At 39.1% G+C, this 22,113-nt stretch overlaps 2 protein-coding genes across 3 annotated transcripts; both read left to right on the top strand.

Annotated features, from left to right (window-relative positions):
* The first annotated feature begins 1,817 nt into the window (after positions 1 to 1,817).
* mpv17 (mitochondrial inner membrane protein MPV17) lies at positions 1,818 to 16,430 on the top strand. The gene is made up of 8 exons (XM_056405829.1): positions 1,818 to 1,886; positions 2,801 to 2,881; positions 6,076 to 6,191; positions 7,628 to 7,720; positions 9,677 to 9,772; positions 14,295 to 14,327; positions 14,471 to 14,523; positions 14,646 to 16,430. The coding sequence occupies exons 2-8, from the start codon at positions 2,809 to 2,811 to the stop codon at positions 14,713 to 14,715; spliced, it is 534 nt and encodes a 177-aa protein (XP_056261804.1). The 5' UTR covers positions 1,818 to 1,886; positions 2,801 to 2,808; the 3' UTR covers positions 14,716 to 16,430.
* Positions 16,431 to 16,649: 219 nt separating this feature from the next.
* uts1 (urotensin 1) lies at positions 16,650 to 20,397 on the top strand. 2 transcript variants are annotated; one of them, XM_056405831.1, is made up of 2 exons: positions 16,650 to 17,722; positions 18,186 to 20,397. In XM_056405831.1, the coding sequence occupies exon 2, from the start codon at positions 18,189 to 18,191 to the stop codon at positions 18,630 to 18,632; it is 444 nt and encodes a 147-aa protein (XP_056261806.1). In that variant the 5' UTR covers positions 16,650 to 17,722; positions 18,186 to 18,188; the 3' UTR covers positions 18,633 to 20,397. The 2 variants fall into 2 exon arrangements, with proteins under 2 accessions (XP_056261806.1, XP_056261805.1); XM_056405830.1 differs by having other exon boundaries at positions 16,657 to 17,697.
* The last annotated feature ends 1,716 nt before the right edge of the window (positions 20,398 to 22,113 follow it).

Raw genomic sequence — 22,113 nt, 5'->3', positions numbered from 1 at the left:
ATGACAGGCCTTATCCACTGGACAGATTGACTTGTTGAACACAGGTTTAACTATCATTAATAATGGCTGCCTTCCCTTCAGGTGCTCCTGTGCTCCAAAATGCACATGAACGGAACAGATCTATAATCAGTGTTAGTAGTTACACCCTTTCTTATGAGCTCGTCAAAAAATAAAAGCAAATTACAACAGATCACTTGGAATGAAAAGTCAGCCACTGTCGCATTTTATCTGTACTGTTTTTTATTTATTTATTTCTTAATGTGGAAGCTGGTTACCTTGCAATAAGTGATTTACATGAAAGAGTTTTGCTGAACTATGTTGCAAATATATTCATTTTTAAGCAATGTGCAGACTGATAAACTTTTTCACAGCTGAAGAAGCACAGGTGAAACTAGAGCTGCAACAATAATTAATTAATCAGTGGATCAAATGAAAAATAATTATTTACACAATTAATTTGATAATCGGTCAATTGTTTAAGTGATTTTCTTATGCTAAAATGATAACAGAAAATTCCTCTCAAATATTAAGATCTCCCACTTTTCACTGTTTTATGTCATTTTACACTGAATATCTTTTTTGGACTGTTGGTTGGATAAATTAAGACAGTTGAAAATGTAAACTTACTGGGACGGACATTTTTTTATATTACTTTTACTCTTTTCTGATATTTTGTACACTCAACAATTGATTGATTGAGAAAATGATATGCACATTTATCAATAATGGACCTTATTATTAGTTACAGCCCTAGGTATAACTAATAACACTGGTAATGGTTCACTTCCGTTCAGGTGCTCCAGTAAGCCTCGTCTTTGAGCTGGAGTGCTCTGACACACCTGAATCAAATGCAGCCATGATTAGTGTCGTCACTCACACCTGTGTTTGGCAGGTCAGTGTGTCCTCTGTGAGCACCGTCTGTCAGTTTGTAGTTGTTTTGTTTTTGTACGTTCCACCTTCCCCTGTACAGAATAAAAGCATTACCTTAAACCAACTGGGCTTTGTGTTGAGTCTTATTACAGTACCTGCAGCCTGTTTAATGTTGGAGTCTTCTGCTAGAGGGCAGTAAATTTCCTTGTTTACAGCGGATGTGACGCACACTGCAGGCCGTATGCTACCTTCTCGCCCTGTGGGAAACAACGATTTTTTTTACTGCTTGTATTTTCAAGCCAATAAAGTTCCAATAGGACAGGGTAAGTGCAATTTCTTTAACCTTTGCAAGAGAAGAACTGCATACAGTTTAGTCTCATGCATGTAAAATAAGTAACTACAGGAGTTTTACAAAAATAAGATTTTATGGAGACATTGCTGACAATAATAGTTATGTTTTTATTTTCTGTAATAATAGTTATGTTTTTATTTTCTGTCAGTAATTTGAAACATGATACAATGTGATATCTGAAAATTGTGAACATATGCAATATCCTGACACCTTTTTTGTTTTATTCTTTTTATGTTCGTGTTATGATATCCTTTCAGCATATCTTTTCATTGTGAAATGAAAAATGGATAGAAAGATAGAATTATTGGCATCACATTAGCAAGCAGTAACATGCTCATCTAATATCTTTAAGTTGTCACGTAATTTAAAGTAAAGTCAAATTGACTTGACGTGGTTTGGAAAAGTTTTGCTTGGAGTAATTGTTAATTTCAAGCTAAGTCTTTTCCGGTGCAACTTCAACATCAATTTGTTTTTTGTTTTATTCTTGATTATTAAATGGGTCAAGAGCTTCACAAAAAAAGAATCTGCTTTTGCGCAAGTAATCCATCTGAATTTGTTTAGTTTTTTAGTCTTTTAATGATTTCAGTCCTCAAAGGTCGGAGCTGATGTGGACACGCGAAGGCATCACCAGTAGTTCAGTCAGTGGAGCTCGGCTCATAAACAGGCATGTACACACTTTATTTACGTTCATTTTTATTTACCGTGTATTATAACAGAGCAAAACGTTGAGTGACGCACGTTGACAGTGATACGTTGATAATTAACCACAGTTCAGTTATGTCGGTTATATTCTTGTATAGAAAGTTATTAAAAGCGTGTGGTAACACTGACTTTCAGCATTATAATTTAACCCTTCACTATAATCTATTTATGTCAAAAGTTGCTTAAAAAGTTGTTCGTTGGCTAGTAACGATTTGATTTAACCCCGTTCGTAAGGACGCAAAACATGTAACGTTAGCTTAGCCCGCACGAGACCCAATGTTACGCAGGACTGGATTTAAAAAACTCAACAGTTTAACGTTTCCTTGGATATTTGTAAATCTACGTATATGCCAGAACATCATTTATATATTTTTGTCAATCATTTGAAACCACTCTTCAAGTCGGCATTGATAGAATTCACCGGAAATGGCACAGTTGACTATAATCTTAACTTATATCAGTTCAGCATCAAATGTCATCCATTGGATGGTATAGGCTAACTGTTTACGCTTCATACAATGTTTAAAAAATGCTGCTTGATGTTCAGTTATTAATTACAAAAGTTAGTTATAAAACGTGACACGTAGAAAGGTTTTTATTGTGTTTTATAGGCTTAACTGACTTCCTGAATCCCTAAATAGTATCTCCATGCAGGAAATATTGCACAACCTACAGCTCAGCCTTGAACAAGCAGACTAGTTAAACTAATCAACAAGCTGTGATAGACAATATAACGCAACTTATTAGCAGGGTCGCTTGATTTGAATCACGTTGTCTGCCGGTGGGCGGAGTGGGTAATTGGGTAATGTCACGTTTTCACAGTTTATTTTGGTGTCTGTATTTATTTTATGTGTCTGTTGTTTTTTACGTTCAAAGTAGGGAGAATGGCAGGCCTGTGGAGATCCTACCAGGCCTTGATGACCAAATACCCCTGGAGAGTGCAGATAGTGACTGCAGGTATGACTTACACACTACATATAACCAACAAACTAGACCATGTGTCTAGATTGCTCTAATAAGGGCAGTCAAGATATTCTTCCAATCTCAGCTTCATCTCAGGTGACAGTCAGGTCAGAGGTGACAAAAACCTTTACTCTCGTTTACTCAGTGCACCTCAGTTTTTATGTCAACAGAGAAAAATTAGCTTTGAGCTGAGTGACTAAGATTTTTTTCCTTGCAGTGTTTTTCTGATCAGTGTCAGCACAGACACTATTACAACAGGCTTGGTCAGAGTGAACGTAAACTGGCATTAACGATGAATGAAACACCCATGATCAGTTAGTGAATTGACAGAGGTATATTACTATTTTTGAAATATTAAAGTTGCTTCTTCTCAGAATGTAAAGGTTTAATGCCTTCCGCCTTGTAAAGCAACTATCGGGAGTCTGTAGACAATTTAAAGATTCTCTTACTGCACCTTGTAACTAGGAAGGAAAAATTGTGAAAAATATTTGCACTAATATCCCAGAGCCCAAAGTGACATCTTCACCTGACAAGGAATCTAAAACCCACATATATTTACTTTACAAGCATATATAACAAGAAAAACATCCAATCCTCTCACAGGAAACTGGAACCAGAACATGTTGGCATGATTATTCAGTTATCAAAATGGTTTCTGTTGATCGACTAATCATTACAGCTCTACTTTTGTTACCACCTCACTATGTTTCTTAGTTTAAATCTGTGTTTGATTAATCAGAACAGCAATAATCAATAAACTGATATTGAATATAACCTGTTTGCGGCGCCCCAGTTATCAGAAGAAACTGCAGCAACAGCTTGTCGGCCTTAGATTTCAGGCTGATTCTTGAATTTTTTGGGCATAAATGTGCAGAGATCCCAGTCGTGGGGCCACAGTTTCACATCCTCAAAATCTCTCCCAAAAACATGTTGCATATACATTTTCAATTCTCTTGTGAGTGGTGTTTGCCCCAATGTAGTACTGTTTAACCACCACTAGATGGAGGCACTGCACTTCTGATGCATGACTTCAGTCAGTGATAAAGGCTGAAAATATAAGAAAATAAAACTCATATCTACGCACAATGTTGTTGATTAAAACAAGTAGAGCCTTTAAAAAAATGACATCATCTTAATTTTTTTAATACAACAAGACACAAGCACATCCATAAAGTCTTTTCAGGTGCTGGTAACAAATACCTGCAACTTTCTTTTTAAACATTTATACTTTCTGCCGGACCCAACCAAAATGTTCACCTATCTTGTGTATTGCAGCTTTCGGAAGACTCCATGTTTGTGTGTGAGGGGATTTAAGAGATATTTACTTGTTTTGCCATCATAAAGTGAAACATTGACGACATCGGTCAACAGACTGAAGCTCCCCATCTTTTACGCCTGCTCACTCCTCTGTCTTGGTGCTTCAGTGTCTGTCAAAGTGACAGAGGAAATATTTTATTTATTCGTTTCAAGGTGTACAGTTGACATTTTGTGTGTGTGTGTGTGTGTGTGTGTGTGTGCGCCTGCCTACCTAACTGCCTCTATTAGTTCTCCCATGACATTTTAAGGAAAGGTTACCTCTTGTTCAGCTGGGTCCATGTTATTACACCGTGCTGTCAGTATTAACAGTGGTATGTGCTACTGACATTATGTTAGTTTGCTGAATGGGTGTTTGATGTGTCTTTTTATGAGTTAGGACAAAAAAATCTAAACTAAATGTCAAACCAGAAGGAGTGATGTTAACAGCTGTGGTCATATCGACTTCAAGTTCCGCTAATCAATATATAATGACACACTGGCAGTGGATCAGATGGCTACAAAGGTGAGAGAGAGAATTATCACCAACTCTACAGAGCTTTTCAGCCTCCGTAAGCTCAGTGATTTGGTTTTATTTATTACATTTATTGTATCATTCAATCTCATCACTCTCACTAAACAGCCTTAAAGTAAGTGGAACATTTAGCAGCTGAGCCAGATATTTTCCCCAGAAGTTGGTGGAGACCAGGCCACCTGATAGCCGATTGGTAACACACACACACCACGTGCCACAAATGCCCTGAACCGCGAGTTTGAGTCCCAGCCGGCTAGACTCTCCTGTATGTCCTTCTGTCATCCTGCTTTTCCTGTCTCTCAATATCCTGTCAAACAAAGAAAAAAATAACTTAAGGATTTGGTGGAAAAATCTCAGCTAGAAGGGGAGTGAATATTGGACTTGGCTACAAAATCGACTTCACGTGAATGATGATTTTGCTGTGTGTCTGTCCGAATGTGTAAATAATTAGCAACTTTATACAGTGATTATATATAATATTATATATACAGGGTTGTGTGACTGCCAGTTCACTGTGGAGCTCTTCTCCTTTTCTTCAGTGGTCAAGAACTCAATTAAGCAACCTTAAATATGTTGCCAGTGTAAAATGGTAACTGTGGGAAACTGCCAGTGCTTGGTGTCCACACCAGTGTCCTTTTTTATTTTTATAAAACTCTATATTGAATAAGACAGAGGCTGGATATCACAACACTGTGTAGAACTTCACTTGTGTTTTTAGAGGCAGTTTAATGCCTTTATTCATGAGAGTGGAGAGATGACAGGAAACAAGAAAAGGGGGAAAGATTGCTGTTGTGACTTTTAATGTAAAAGCGATCAGGCTGCTTATTCAGACACCAACATGTTATATTGACATTAAACTGACATGAAGGGGAGCACGGGGACAAAGATTTGCAACAAAGGTACTAAGGCCATTGCAGTTCATGGTTGGCGTCTTAACCTCTAAGTTACAAAGGAACTTCTAACAATACTTTTGAGATGATCACCTCTATGTTGCACACCAATTGGTAGCTAAATAGCTAAATAAGCTATTTTTATTTTCTATTAATAGATAGATAGATGAAAACATGATCAAATGAGATGAGACAGAGATGAGTGTGTAGCAGAACCAGAGATAGAAACAAACTAGGTTGACCGTGTTTTTTTTTTTTTTTTTAGCTGTATTGTATTTGTGATCATTTAGAATTTATTTAAAGCAAACTCAGCGAATTTGAGTTTATTTTGACCCCAGTTTGTTGCCGTATCTGTAGATCTTTTGCTAATTCCCCATAACAGCTATTTGTGATTAAAACAACCAACACATTCGGGGGTTAGGGTTATGCTCAGTGGAGTGACACAGTGTCTGTCCCCCCATGTCCTCCAGGGTCTCTAGTGGGTGTTGGTGACGTTGTATCCCAGCAGCTGATTGAGAGACGAGGACTGGCTCAACACAATGTGCAGCGGACAGCCAAGATGATGAGCATTGGTTTCGTTTTTGTGGTAAGTAAATGTCCTTGTATTACAAGTTGTGTTGTTGCCTGTTGACATGTCGGTCTCTTTGAATAAACCACCACAGTCGTTTGAAGTCTCAAACAACTGTCCAGCCTCAGCGAGTTAGCAGCCTCACGCCACATGAAACGACCAGATGTATTTGACATTTTTATGTAAAATCTTTGTAGCAGATGATGCCTGTTTGCTGAGAGAAGAAAGATGAAAAGTACAGGGAATACATTCATGAAAAGAACATAATATCAAACACTTGGTGGCATCAAAATTCATATTTTCAGCTTCCTGTAAGTGAGAAATACATGAGTTGATCATGAGGTTCTTGTATCTCTGTTCTCGTGTGCAAGTGGATTCTTCTTACAGTGTGTGTTCATGCCTTTGTATGTTTGGGAAATCACGTATTTGGCCAGCTGCACAAATCACCTTTCAAGCAGCACATTTCTTCTTTTTGACATCACTGTGATGAAGGTTTATTTATATTTCCATAATCGCCTTATGCTCCACCAATCAGATTCTGCCTCATCCGAAATGATGCAGCGAGGATGTGTAGATGTTTGATGACATGTTTACTGACAGCTGTGTGTAACTTCATTCATCTGGAAAGACGCATCTGTTTCACAGCTCATGCATCATGTATCATCTGTCTGCAAATTAATAATATATTTAGTTTGTTAGTTTACATGTGAGACCTCTGCAGCACGTTTGATTAAACATGTTGTATTTTAATTAACTTTTTAATGTTCAGGCCACCCTTATAAATGATTTATAAATGGTTTATAATTAGGTTATTAATTCAGTTGACACTTTATAAATCATTAATAAACAATTATAAACAAGTTATAACAGTTTTCATACGTTGATCCAGGCTCACTATTTGGCAAGATCAAGTTAATGCTTACTAATTAATCTTACTGAGTTACTACCAGTTCTAACTGGTAAAAGGAAGCTTATTGTAAAGTGTAAAACACATCATCATTTATTAATATGCCAAACATTTTGAAAATGAAGTTGCTGATGGTGGTTAATTGCTAGTTACTTAACAGATATGTGATGAAGCAGCAGGTACAAATGCTGATGATGGAGAAAACAAAGCTCAGTAACTTATGAGATATGAGGCGTAACAGTACAGAGACATGTGGGCTCACTATTTGGCAAGCAACAAGTCACGGTTGCCCTTTTTATCTAATGTGTTATAACAGCTTATAAATGATTTATAAAATGTTAACAAGCTAATTAATAAATTAATTATAAACCATTCAGAAGTCCTTTTATAAGAATGGTCTTATTGTAAAGTGGTACCCTGCATGGAGCCTCAGCTGCAATGTTTTTAAACCACAATTAAATGATGAAAATGTATTTATAAGGTAATGACCTCCAGGACTAATGTGTTGATTTTAATTGATTGGTTTATTTCTTGATTGTCACATCAGGGTCCGGTGATCGGGAGCTGGTACAAAGTTCTGGACAGACTGGTTGTTGGAGGAGCTAAAAGTGCCGCTATGAAGAAAATGCTGATCGATCAGGTGAGAGGAGCGTCCAATCAACTGGTCGTCCTGTCTTCTACTCCTTCTTCTTCTTCCGAATCTTTTTCCTCTTCTGCTTCTTTTTCTTCTTCGGCTTCTGCTGCTGCTGCTGCTGCTTGTCGTTGTCAGATCAAATGAAGTGAACTGTCAGCTGAGTGCATGAGTCCCAACCAGAGATACAGTTTCCTCCCATCAGGCTGACAGACAGCTCTTTGTCATGCTGACAGGAGGAAACTAATAATCTAATTCTGTCAAGTGTTTAGAACAAACAGAGCTGTACAGTTCAGCCGCTGACTCCCTCTGTTTAAACTTCATCTGACCCCCAACCCCTTTCTCTGAGAGAGTGAGTCTGACCGTTCTGCCCCAAATTCATTCACTGCATCAGTTGTACTATGATATTTTTAATAGTATATAACAACTATTGTCATTACTGATTAATCTTCCCTTTATTTTCTTGCTCAATAAATAATTGTTTGGCAAATAAAATATCAGAAAATAGTGAAAAATGCCCTCTGAATTTCACAGAGCGTTCATAAAGATTTGGGACAAAAGACATTTGAAAACATCATGTTGGACTCTGGGCTGCTGTGATGGACATTTTTGTTTGTTTTCTGACGTTTTATTAACTAAGAAATCTGCAGATTTATCAGCAGTGGAAATAATAATTAGTTCCAATTCTGAAAAAGACGAAGATGAAAAATAAACTGCCTGACAGAAATGTTAACTTTAGCTTAAAAGCTCACTAATAGTGAAAAAAACAATTTAATCACCAGATGCATTAACGGTAAACACATAAAATCAAATATTCATCCTAAACTGTACAAAGTGAAGAAGCAGCAGTGTAGCTCTCCTCACTCTGCCCTCCGGTGTCTGATTGTATAAAACTGCAGCAGGACAGATGCAGGTTCAACTAAAACCACCACAGGATAAGACACCAGAGCTTTCAATATCTCTCTGTAATGAAATATTTAAAGTGAAGTAAAGGGTTCACTCCTACGCTTGAATAGTTATGTGGTCCCACTGACTGTACGCTGCCCCCTCTGCCCCCGTATACATAATAAGTATAAAGTGCCATTTGGTGACTTGAAAGATTTAAGGCGAAGCAGCTGCAGCGTCCTTCCTGCGTCAGACCCGAGTAACAGAGGAGCAGCGTCTCTTCGCTGTTGTGTCAATGTAAACGAGAGAGCAGAGACCGGAGCATCCTGAAGAGATTTCCCATCTCCTCTGAGCGTCTCTTATTCTGCTTCAGTTCATGCATCAAATCTTTACTTGAGCCTCTGATGTACGAACGACGCAGTCACAACAAAAGTCCAAGAAAGAAAATCTTTTATTATATTTGGTTTATTCTGTTTAGTTTAATACATTTATTTATGAAGCACCATTGTGTACAAAAAACCTTCCTCCATCTGTAATCCTTAGTCAGGTGGATGCACACAGTGAACAGGAGAGTTCACATTTATTGAATTGAATTGTAGTAACTTTTCTCACTGTCAGGAGGCAGGAGGTAAAATCAATCTTAAATCTTTCAGATTATTGTCTTTACTGTCAAATAAATCTATCATTTCTAAGTGTAACGGGTTCTCCAAACACTTAATTCAGAACACACTGTAGTAAATCTTATAAGAGAGAATGAGTTTTCACATACTAAAAAAAATAAATTGGAATTACATTTTAATTTTCTTTTTTTCTTTGTCTGACATCCTGCAGACGTTTAAACTGTTCAAACTTTAAATGGCCAAAATCAGCAGCACAAATGGTTTTGAACTGAGTTAACAGCACAAACTTTGAAGTCTGCATGCTATAATGTTCACATGCATCATCAACGTATTTAATAGACCAGTACTTAATGAAGTAATCAGTTGTTTTTCATTTCGTTTTCATCATTTGCCCCTTTTTAGTGTTTGTCCAGCTTTCCCAGCTGCCATCTCTGATCTCTCCTGATTTGTGTGTTCATAGGTGTGTTTTGCTCCGTGCTTCTTGGGAGCGTTCCTCTGTATCTCTGGAGCTCTGAACGGACTGACGGTGGAGGAAAATGTCACCAAGCTCAAGAGGGTAATTAGATTTTAATTTAATACCATGTCACACACGGTGTTACTCTCTCTGCGTTACAGTTGTTGTACAGTTTCTCCCACAGTTTGTCTTTTAGCCTGCAGCTGGTCCCAGCTGTGTCCTTTCCTTCCACCAGTGCATGCTGGGAAAGATTTCAGAACTGAACTGTGCATTAAAAAAGAAAATAGTCTAGCTCCGTTTTTTTCTTGTTTTCCTTGCATGACTTGTTTTGTGTTGAAGTCTGGAAAATCAAATGAGTGACCGGAGTGAGTTGAACCAGGGAAAACTCAGACTCTGGGTCAGATTTATCTCCTGAGGTAAAGGATCAGCATTTGACCTGATCTGTCCTCAGTCCACATTTTCTATTTATGAATGTTGCATTAAAGGCACGACACAGTCCGGACAGCAAACTGAGCTTTAAATTACTGTAAATTAAAATGAATAACTAGAATTAAGAACAATAAAATTTCAATTTCAGACCAAAAAGCTGAAATTGAGGCTAGTTTTGTTGTGATGTGGCACTGTAGAATCATTTCCATTCACAGGGTATCTGCAACATTGATTTCAGTTTCTTCAAGAAAAGGCAGGTATTGAAAAGTCTTAAATTTCATTTACAAAGGTCTTAAATATTTTTTCTAGTTACTTCAAACATGTATTTGTATCTGATTTTAGCAACAATGGGCTGTAAAATCTCCAGTTCTGTTGTTGCAGCAATCTGATGTTATATAAAATTCATATGTGGACCTTAAATTAAATAGTTATTTAAGTAGTATTTAAGTATTTTTTTTTCTTCCGTCCTGATACAGGTCCAGGTTGTGTTTACTGAGGATTCATGATGTTTTTAGGAATTATTGTCATAAACAGCTGAGAATTGCAAACAAATGTGACATAATTGTCAACAAATTCATGCATTTTGTAAGGAGTTGAATGCCATATTGCCCCTACTTATTTCCACTGAGAGCTTTCACACTTCGGTTGGTACAGATGTGAAACTGGTTCTAAATTAGTTTGTACTTTGTATTAAAATGTCCTGAAAAGTCTAGTCTTTAACTTGCAGAAACCCTGCATTCACCTCTCCCCTCCCTGCCTCCCTGAGAAATTCGACATCAGCCTGACCTTTATGCATGAATGCACCTTTTTTTTCAGACATTTAGTTGGTCCTGGACTTTTCTTTTTGCTGATTTAACCTGTTTTCAACCTCAACCTGTTTTTCTATATTTAGACATGAGACGTGACAATAACTGACTTTGCACTCAAGCAAAGCACGCATAGTCAGTTCTCCAGCAGAAGAATAGTGTGTTTTCTGTGCGATCGTAGCACAGGTAAATGAGAGTACATGGAGAGGAAGTTTGGTTTTCATTGTAGGTACAGTATCTGACCTTCAACACTCACCTCTCATTATTATTAGAAACTGTTTCCTGTGATGGGGGGAAGAGACACGAGGGAGAGGGAGGGACTGTGGAAATAGCCAGAGTGACTCATACTTTCATATAAGTATGTGTGTGTGTGTGTGTGTGCGTGTGTGTGTGTGTGTGTGTGTGTGTGTGTCTGTCTGTCTGTCTGAGTGTGTGTGTGTGTGTGTCTGAGTGTGTGTGTGTCTGAGTGTGTATTTGTATGCCAGGTCAGAGCTAACTGTCATCTTGTGCCAACTGCTCAAACGTCCGTCACTGCTTGCTTACCCAACACGCTGCTGATCATCATCAATTATTTACAAAAGGAGGTGCGGGGACCTGAAAGGCCAACCTGGTAAATGTCAGAAAGGACAGAAAATAAATGACAAATGTGCTCATTACAATGAGGTCTGGCACTGAGGAAATGTGAGAGGAAAATTAATGGAGCCACTGACCAAAGGGCCACTCTCACCGTCAAAGACATAGTTTCGGTCAAGTCTTTGCCTCTCTCGTTTATTGGTTCCTTACCTGCACTCTACCTGAACTGGACCAGGAAGTCTGGAGCAATGTACCAGTTTTGTACTAGATACTAACAGGGTTTTGTGTGTAGTGTGTTCAAACTACAAAAGTAAGTTAGCATACAGAATTGCCTTGATAAGTCTTAAAGGAACTCTATGGAAGCTTTTTCAGTGCTACGTAGCTAATGTTAGCATTAAGAGCTGTTTACTTACCAGTCTAGAAGAGACGTTGCGAGTTCAGTATGAAACTTTATTCCTTTACTCACCAAGAGCTGTTGAAAGCAACACCAATGTTAACTCTTGTTTTGCTTCTATTCTTTCACTTCTTCTCTTCTACTGAGGTTAGCATGCTAACCAGCTAGCTCCAGTCCAGTTGGGCTGTCTTGTCATTTTGCGATACTGAGTCACTGTCGTGTTCAATCTGCCCTGAAGAAGTAGTGCTGCTCTGAGGGCGTATCCTAACCTCCTGCATTGTAAACATAAAAATGGCTGAAGCTCTTGGCAAGACTTGTGAGTAAACACCTGTTAATGCTAAAGTTAGCTATGTAGCAATAGCAAAACAAATAAAAATAGCTCCTTTAAAATTTATTTCAAAATTGTGATGGAAATTTAGTCCTGCAGATTGAATTTGCAGTGTCGGAACTTTGATGGCATTTCACTTATTTTTGACGTTTAGTAAACATAACAATCATTGAGAAAATAAATGGGTTAGGTGCAGCCGTAGAACTCACTACATACTCTACATCTGCTCAGGGTGTAGTGGACGTAGTCAGGATGGTCGAGACATTGGTTTGGTCCCACAAAGAAAATTAAATGATTAAAATAAACTGGAGATCACGGTGAGGCAGCTGTAGAAAAACAAAAAATAAATCATTCAAACTTTTTAATTGGCAGAAGTTTGAGTCTATTGTCACGTCTTGTTTCATTTTCTGTAATTATAACACACTGAAGTGCATTTCTTTATACATGTTTATACGTACTATATTAATATAATATCTGATTAATTATATAGTCATTGTGAAAAGCAGCTTAGAAACCCCTGGCAAAGGTGAGAAAGGTCTTGTTTTCTCCAGCGTGTGGGAGGAAAGATTTTGACGCAGTAATTTCACCTCAGGTGGCCAAGTAGCTTGTTTGTCCATAATTAGAAAAAAAAATCAACCAGGAAAAAGATTGTAACCGGAACATTGGCTAGTTGTTTTTATATGTCGAGACATGTTGAGGTGACCTTTTAAGATACACAGTGAAGGTGTGTGTCTGTGTATGTGTATGTGTGCGTGTCTGTGTGTTCAGACCCCAAGCCCAGAGAAAACACAGCTATAAAACTGTCTTTAAAAGGGATTTAGAAGAGGCTAAAGAGCTCGTCGATCTAATCTCCTCAGAGAGGTTGTTCCAGAGAGCGGGGGCCCGAACAGAGAAGGCAGTGTCACCCTCAGTCCTCAGCCGAGATTGTGGAGTGGCTAATAGAGCTTTGGCTGAGGACCTCAGGTTGTGACAGGCCACACAAGGTGTCAGTCTGAGATGTACTCAGGTGCACGTCCAGAGGTGAGTCCTAAAAGTCATCAATAAAATCTTAAAATCAATTCTAAACTTTACTGGAAGTAAATGAAGAGACGCTGGAATAGGAGTAATATGCTCTCTTTTTTTGGTTTTGGAAAGAAGTCTGGCTGCTGCCTTTTTTTTTTTTTTCAATTAAGTTTAAAGGATGACCTCATTGAGTCTTCACACCTTCAATCCCTGTCTGAAACTACTGTAGATTTAAAGAGGTGCTTGACAGCAGGTGTACAGTAGGTCTTAGGATGGATCAGCTGGGTTTGAATGTTTCAGCACCATGGACAGTTACAGAGGGATTGTCTCACACCATCTGAAACCTCCTCCCCTCAAGCTTCGGTGACTTCACTTTTGGAGTCTGTGTCCGAGCATCTCTGTAACTTTCTGACACTCACACCAACAGGAAATGTTTCCTGTCCCACAGTACAAGATGACTATACTCCATTTAATACTCCTGCTGCCAGTTACTTGGCCAGCTGCTGAGATCTTGGCTTCCTAACTCCATTTCAACCCTGTATTGTCTCTCCACCAACTGCAGTTTGAACACATCACCATCTCTCACTTCATCCCCCACGGGCATATTCGACTGCTCTGTGGTGGAAAAGGTTGGAGGGCTGAACCTGATCCCTGAGTAGGATGAACAGAACAGATGTTAGATATGGAAACAAACTCTGTCAGCAGCATGTGACACAAAGTGTTAGTATCATTCTCTACAAACTCAGCCAGGTGTCAGCCCATTATGTCTACTGAGACCCTCAACAGTGAAATGTTAAGGTACTACTGGCCAGATTTCACTTTAAATACAGAAACAAAGGATTTCTTTTCTAACTTTATCCAATTTCGATCTTTCCAACCAAGACGTGTTTTGCATTTTTAGATCTTCACGAGACGAGGAGACTGTGTTCACACAGTATTTTACTCTTTTTAAATCCAATTTGTGTCTTTTAATATCCTTGACTTGTTTCTTTTCTTATTGCCTTTAATGTCTCTTTTAAAACACTTGTTGAAATGTGACTTATTCAACACTCATTGATGCCAATACAATAACTTTATTCACTTTGTACACAGGACTACACAGATGCCCTGATCGCAAATTACTACGTAAGTTTTTTTCTGTATGGTTTTCCATTTTATTTATATATGCTTGGAAAGTAAATGTGTTGTTTTTTCCAAATGAATCTTTTCCCCATGTTGTTATCACATGACCGAACGGTCCGCTGAACGTATTTCTGCTTGTGTTTCAGCTTTGGCCTCCAGTCCAGATCGCCAACTTCTACTTCATTCCACTTCACCACAGGTACATCTGTGGATTTATTAACACACAAAAGCCCCAATGATCACATGTAAAGGTTTGGGTCGACTCCTCTTAATGAAATCAGTTGAAACCCTGTTGAAATGCATGTCTCCTCCTGCTCGTAGGTTGGCCGTCGTTCAGATCGTTGCTGTTGCCTGGAACTCCTACCTGACCTGGAAGGCCAATAAGATGTGAAGGATGATCACGTGTCCTGTTTTGTTGTTGTTTATGATGATGATTTTTGTGCGTGTGTGCGTGCGTGCGTGCGTGTGTGTGTGTGTGTGTGTGTGTGTGTGTGTGTGTGTGTGTGTCTGTCTCATGGGTCGTTCTGGTTGAACTTGAGGCTACTTCATCGTCTGATATTTCCAACGTGTAAAACTGAGACTGAGTCACCGATGAAGGTCGGGAGAAAGTGCTCGTCTACTCTGAATGACAAATTCACACTTGAAAGTCAAATTTGCATTTGCAGAAATGTCTGTGAAAGTTTGTTATTTATGGAAATGGGATTTGGCAGTGATGCAGCCACACATACACACACACACACACACACACACACACACTCACACAACATAACACTGACTGGTTGAAAGGAAACTTTTGTTTTCTCTTTACTCTGTTGTTAATCACTTGAAGTAATTGGGATAGTTTGGATAATCAATAGCATCATGTTTTGTTTTATGATGAAGGAAAATTGATCAGTGATTTTCTGTAGCTATGTCCAAGAATTTCTAATAATGTTTTACAGTTTACACATTGTTTACCCACTTTCTCTGCATTTGACTCAACTATAATTTTGCTTCAGTTACTGCTTTCTAACTTTTCCCAAAATACCTCAAACATTTTTTTTATTTCTGTTTTCATACCCCCATCTCCACTTGTTTTGTCTTCGGTACTGAGATAATGACGACACAACCTGACACTAAAAGTACAGTACAGAAAGTTAGAAGATACCGCTCTCATGTCTGAATGGTAAATATAAGGCTACAGCCAGAAGCCGCTTAGTTTAGCTTAGCTTAGCTTAGCTTAGCATAAAGACCGGAAAAAGGGGGCAAGGGGACCAGCTAGCTAGAAACACAATCACCTCCAAAGCTCAACAGGGCTGTTGCTTCTTATAGGGAACAAACATGAGTGGTATCGATCTTCTCCTCTAAGGAAGAAATTAGGATTCCCAAAATGTTAAATGACTCAAGTGTTTTGAATTATTATCTGTAGCTGCTTAAACTTCATCACCAAACAACAAAATAAATCCAGGAATCCATTAGTGCACTGACAATCCCTGTTGAAGTGTGGATGCTCCTGCACTGTGTACCTTTTTGATAACAAAAAAAATGATAGACTTCCGCATGAGGTGGTGTCAATGGCGTGTTTGACCTCACTAACTTTTGTAGCCAACTTAGCTTTGGACGGGTGGGGTTTGTTTGGAGAGAGATGTGGAGGCTGCTGAGCTGGGCTGTCAACCAAATTAACCGCACACATTTTTTTTTTTCCCACACAAACACACTTGGGCTATATCAGGGAAAAGCAAGCGGAAACGTCTGACGAATCCACTGAAAATCCGCCAAATAGCCTCTTTCCCCCGGGGGGATGTGATGATATGAGCCTCTCCCCAGAAAGCTGGAATTCAGTTTTTGAATCAGCACCCGAGGCTGACTGTGTTGTAATGTAAGCCAAGGTAATTAAAAGAAGATGCACTTAACTGGCTCGTAAAGGCTCTAACCTGAACATGAAGCATGATGCAGCTGACATCAGTGTTTTCCATGTTCAGTGTTCAGGTGGGGGTCATCACAGACAGACTCTAAACTTAGTGGTTTAAATGATCTTTCTGAACATTTTTGGTGAGAATCTGTTTGTGCTGATGTACTGGTTTCCAATGTGTACGTGCTAATATGCATAAACGTTTTTTAAAAAGTCCTAAATGTTCGGTTTTTCCCTCTGAAATGTGTCAGTGGAGTGAAGCCATTTTTAAATGCTGTATTTTTCATTTGCATTGAAAGATAATTATTTTTAACTGTGTCTGGTCGTACATGTACAGTAAATGCAATAATAACCAAATCTTTGAAACAGGATGGCAAGTTCATGTTAGTGAATGGGCATTTTCCTGAGTCCTTAGTGAGATTGGTAACTGAGGTTCAAAGTGAGAAATGGTTTATTACACTGATTTCCAAACTTTTCTGACCATTAGCGACCCGTCAGTGTCGACAGGTTGTGAACATTTCAACCAAAGACTCAATTTCCCAGCTTCATTTCAATCATTTAGACTCATGAAGCAGTAAAATAATTCAGTACTTTACTACACTACATTACTCTGGGGCAGCCTGGTCAAACATGCATAGAAAATGAAGACTGGCTTATTGTGTTTTACCTCCTGTATAACTTTAGAGCTCCAGTTCCTGTAAAAGCCTTTAATTCTTCATTTATCTGCTTTGATTTCAACTTAGCAAAAGTAGACTATCCTTATTTCTGCAGGACAAATCTTATCAAATCTTTTCATGTCTCAGACTCAAGTTTCCTCACATTTAGCTGAAGAGGAGATTCAGTTCAATTTAAAACCATTAAAAATCCAAATACTTTGTCTGTTGAGGGGAAATGTGATGGAATCAAGACTGCAAACACAAATACAAACAAATCATTCACAAGCATAAAAAAAATAATAGAAGCCAACTTTGATCATGTAGGAAAAGAACGGGAACACAATGGCCAATCCATAGCCTGCCCGCGCCATCAGAGCACACTGAGCTCAGTAATGTTTAACTCATGAGCCCTTCAAACCTCCTTGAAAGAACCAGTGGAACTTTGTCAAGGAATCCCCAACTGGCCCCTGTTTCTTCATCTGCCCCCCCTGGGAGATCCCGCATGGATGGATGGATGGGTGGGTGGATGGATGGATGGATGGGTGGATGGATGGGAAATAAACCTGAAGAAAAATAAACCGCCACCATTTACTTTCTGTCCATCACAGCTTCCGCAGCTGTCCCCTCGGGGACTCTATTGCCTTTGCGTCTCGATAGCTGTCCACTTTCCAAACCGGTCTCTGTGCCCGCATTGACGTCAAAGGAGCAGGCTGGATGTATAAAACCCTGCGTCCTCTCCCGTCTCCGCTCACAGGGACTTTTCAGACTCCGCTCCGACCTGAAACCTCACCACCAAAGTTCAGCTGCAGCATCTGGAGAGAAGAAAGTGAGTAAGCGCACTTCGGTTAAGTGTGAGTAAAGTTTGGCTGAATTGGACGTGTCTGTGCGAGCTGCGAACATGGATGGCATCGTCCTGTGACTTTTGGATAGCCTCAATTTTTTTTCTCTGCTCTTTGTGCATCAGATTCAACTCAGCTATTATAGATTATACTTTTCTTTTTTGCGCTTTTTAGTTTAGTATAAGTTCATTTTTCCCGCAGGAAAGTGATCTGGAATTTAGGTTTAGATAATATAAAGTTTAAACTTAAAAAATGGCATTTCATCCCTAGTACCAGAATTAGTGACTGTTAATGGTAAAAATCGTGTTAGGATTCATTACTTTCTTTTTTCTCGACTGTATTAACTATAATTAATAATATAACTTCACTTCTAAGACTCATATCAGTGAAGCAGTTTGATAAATGTCACTCCATTTCATTTTAACTGTATAATGAGCTGTCTGAATGTCATGTTAATGGCTTCCCCTGGTTGCAGGACATGAAGCCAGTCCCCCTGCTCCTGCTCCTCTCCTCGGTCCTCCTCTCATCACACCTCCGCCCCGCCGCCGGCAGACCGCGCGTCCTCCCCGGCTGGCTGGATGGCAGCGGCGGCCGCCTCCAGACGCAGCGACTGGACGAAGTGCTCCTCAGAGCGGCCGCCGCCGGGGACAGCACCGCCTCGGATCTACTGGGCGACAGCATCCTGAGGTTTCTGCAGAGGAGGAACGAGGACCGTCTCCACCTGCTGCCTGCAGAGGAGGAGAGCGAGGACGAGGCGGTGAGGACGGCGGCGGCGCAGCTGCTGAAACGGAGCGAGGAGCCGCCGCTGTCCATCGACCTGACCTTCCACCTGCTGAGGAATATGATCCAGATGGCCAAGATGGAGAGCCAGAGGGAGCAGGCTCAGCTCAACCGCAAAGTGCTCGACGAGGTCGGGAAGTAAAAGCTCTGTTTTGTTAGAAAAAGAAAAGAAAAGAAGAAAAAAAAAGCCTCATTAAAACAGCCCAGCCGCTGTCTCAGTATCCAAGACCTCTGACATGAGTTTTTGTTTGTGCGCCTGCCTTCCGCTCCACATCATTTCACGCGCAGATGGTGCCAAATTACGCACTACAGCATACCCGAGTCAGTGTAAACCCTTACGTTTTATTTAAAGACTTTGTTGGAAAATATGGAAACGGACTTCTCAACCACCCCCTCATCCGCCACTATCCACCGGCCTCACCCCTTTCCCTCACCCCTCAAACACACCATCCCCTCAGCACTGGACTGTTGGTGGAAACTGTCGGCCTTCACTGGATTTGTCTCATTCTCACCTTTAGGTTTATTGGACATTTTGAGTTGGTAATCAACAGTTTTTATTTTTTTAAATCATTTGTACAAACAATCAACAATCAATTACACAATAAGTTACCTCACTGGTCCACGTGACAAGTCATTTGCATATTTGAATCCAGTGCTCATGCTCATTATGGTTTGAGTTTACTTTCTTATTCTGACTCAGAGCCTGTCTCTCCTCAGTGGACTGGCTGACTCTGGTGTTAATGTTGTTGATTTAGCAGATTTTAATTATAATTAATTCATGATATTTTATCCTTTCCTGGCCTCAGCAACCAAATAACTCAGAATAATGACAGGTGCGTTGTGGACTGGTGCTCTCATTAGAGCCAGTTTCACACAATATCTTAAGATGATCAGTTTTGTTCAGACACATTTTTACTGATGTGATGATGAATTAAGACGAAACTGACCAAAATAAAAGATCCATTCTTTATTAAACTGACATTATGCTGATGCTATAAATTTACATCAATGGATCCCACAGTAATTCCCTATAGATTCAGAATAAAAGATGATCAGTTCTGATCATCAAACTATAAGAGTTTGTTACAGCACAGATGTTGTGAGCACAGAGCTGCAGGATTCTTGATGATTCAACCCTAAAGTCAAGTTTCTGCTACTGAGGAGAACTAGAAAAAACAAAGGCACTTGTTCAGTTTAAGTGGTGACTCCAGCCACTGTTGGACCAAGACGTCAAGACACTGAAATCTTCAAAAACCCATTTGTGCCTTTGTTTTAAATCCACCTGTAAGACAGACTAGATTCACTTCAGACCAGAGCCGAGGCTGAAGGAAAACACTTCATGTTCACTCTCTCACCTTTCCTGTCGTCCTCTGTCCTTTTTTTTTTTTTTGAGCGGGAGCACTATCACCTGTACTGTATCAACTGTAGCATGCTAACCTTCAACAAAAAGAACAACAAAAAAAAGCTTTATTTTACTGTAAACTTTAATGTCTGACTCTGATCACCTTGTCTTTCTTTTAGCAAATGAAAAAGCTGCTTTTTTTGCCATTTATATTTTTTAATAAAAAAAGGTTTAAAGTAACAAAAACCCACTGCTTTTGATTGTGTTATAAATGTGTGTTAATCCATTATAAAATACAACTAATTGTCACCGCTGTTTGGTTTAAGTGTCATCCAGAGTTCTTCTTGTTATAAGATCCTAAACACTGAAAACGAAGGAGCAGTTTCTGTCCATTTTCTTTCAAACCTACTGAAGACTTTATTGAAATTTAGTTTGTATTGACCTTATGTTGGAATGCGGAAATAAACAGTTGATCGAACATCCGGTTTTCATGCCGCACTTCCCCTTGATCGCTAACTAACGTTAGCTTAACTGTTATGTCTAACAATGTTGTGGGAGTGCTTCCGAAATAAAATATCAATAAGAAATCAAAATGTTAGGTTTCTGCCACATCATGACAACTGCACGGGGGGTGGATTTTTATATAACTCACCTGTTTGAATTTTATTCAGGCTTAAAGTTCTGTATAAATGAGGGCGTGGCCTCTTTGAGTGACAGGTGGGTGAGCATATTCTTGCTACAAGCCGACGTCCACCAAAGTCTGGGCTCCACACACGCCCCTCCCCTTTGTCCATTCTTGGATCAGCAGGGAGTGAGGAGGAGCGACAAGATGACGACGACAGAATAACACACTGAGCTTCCAAACCGCTCTTCACAAACCTGTGGGTGACGTCCATCTTTATTCACAGTCTATGAGCTGGATGGATCTTCATGCCCCCCCAGAGGATGATCCCTAAAGATGATCCCTCTACCCCCACCATCACTTGACCAACAAGGTATGACAATGTTTCTTAAACAAATGGTTGAATTCTCAGAAAATTAATGCAACTATCAGGTCAAATTTCCCACATCTACTCAGGTTCCTGAGCAGATGGTTTCAGATACTGACCGTGTTCATGCTCCCACACTGGGTCAGTTTTTGATTTTAGTAGGTCAGTGTAAAACCAAAAAAAGGCAGAAATGTTTGGGCAGCTTTTTTTTTTTACCGTATCCTTAAATCTCAAACTTCATTCAGCCCAGAAATCCAGAAGATATGTGAGCTGCTTTTCCAGTCCTGCTAAAACCAACACTTGGCTGAGAGTTCCTTCATTTCTTTACTGTTTTGCATGTGATGCAGACTGAACATTACATCAAATATAACTGATTTATTAGACTAATTGATGAACTACAGAATATTGATGGAAATGTATCAGCTGCAGTGACACAGCTTGTTGAATTTTAACAGATGAATGGAAATGTTTTTGAAGATCAGAGCAGACTTGAGGGAAGTGGCCGGTTCTTGTGCAAGTAGAAACAGATCAGAGAAAAGAAGCAAAGACAGAAGTCAAAATGACCTCTGGCTCACGGCTCTTGGTTTCTATGACTCTTCTGCCTTATCATCCTCTGTTTGTGTCTGTGTGTCGGTTCCTCTCCCTCATTGTTCCACTTTGCATCACAACATCTGAAAAACTCACAGCAAGAGCAGAGAGAAGAAAGATCAACAGATATAATCTGATGCAAAGTGATGTAACAGTAACACTTCGTGGCAGAGATTATCCACATTTAGAAAAAAAAAGTCAAATCTGTAAAATTACAGTTTTTCATGAATGAAGAAAACTAGCGTGATGTAGAGACTGAGAGATTTTTAACCCAGAATATAAAAGATCTCTATTCAAGTAACAGCACAAAAACAAAATCACTGTCGGAACAAGTTTATTCAAGATCGGAAGATTTAAATAAAAAAAATAATGAAAAATTAAATTTAAAATCAAATAATTCCAATGTAATTAATTCAAATTGAAGTGGCTTTAATGTATTTTATGTTACGTTTTTTTGTTTTGTTTTTTAGAAATGCAACTCTGCCGCCACATTCACAATAAACACCCTGCTGTACGTTTGTATACTCACTTTTTCTGCTTAGCTTTTATATATAATTATTTAAATACAGCAAATTCATTGTCATCATAATAAACTTAGCGTTTTTCAAAAGTTACAAAGTTTCTTCACAGGAACAAAACATGCAATCAGTGGCAAAACATCCATAAGAAAACAAAAGTAATATGTAATTAATGTAGTAAGTGTA

Source organism: Seriola aureovittata, chromosome 19 (genome assembly GCF_021018895.1).
Source record: "Seriola aureovittata isolate HTS-2021-v1 ecotype China chromosome 19, ASM2101889v1, whole genome shotgun sequence".
Taxonomy (NCBI): domain Eukaryota; kingdom Metazoa; phylum Chordata; class Actinopteri; order Carangiformes; family Carangidae; genus Seriola; species Seriola aureovittata.
This window is presented reverse-complemented; position numbering and strand designations above follow the sequence as displayed.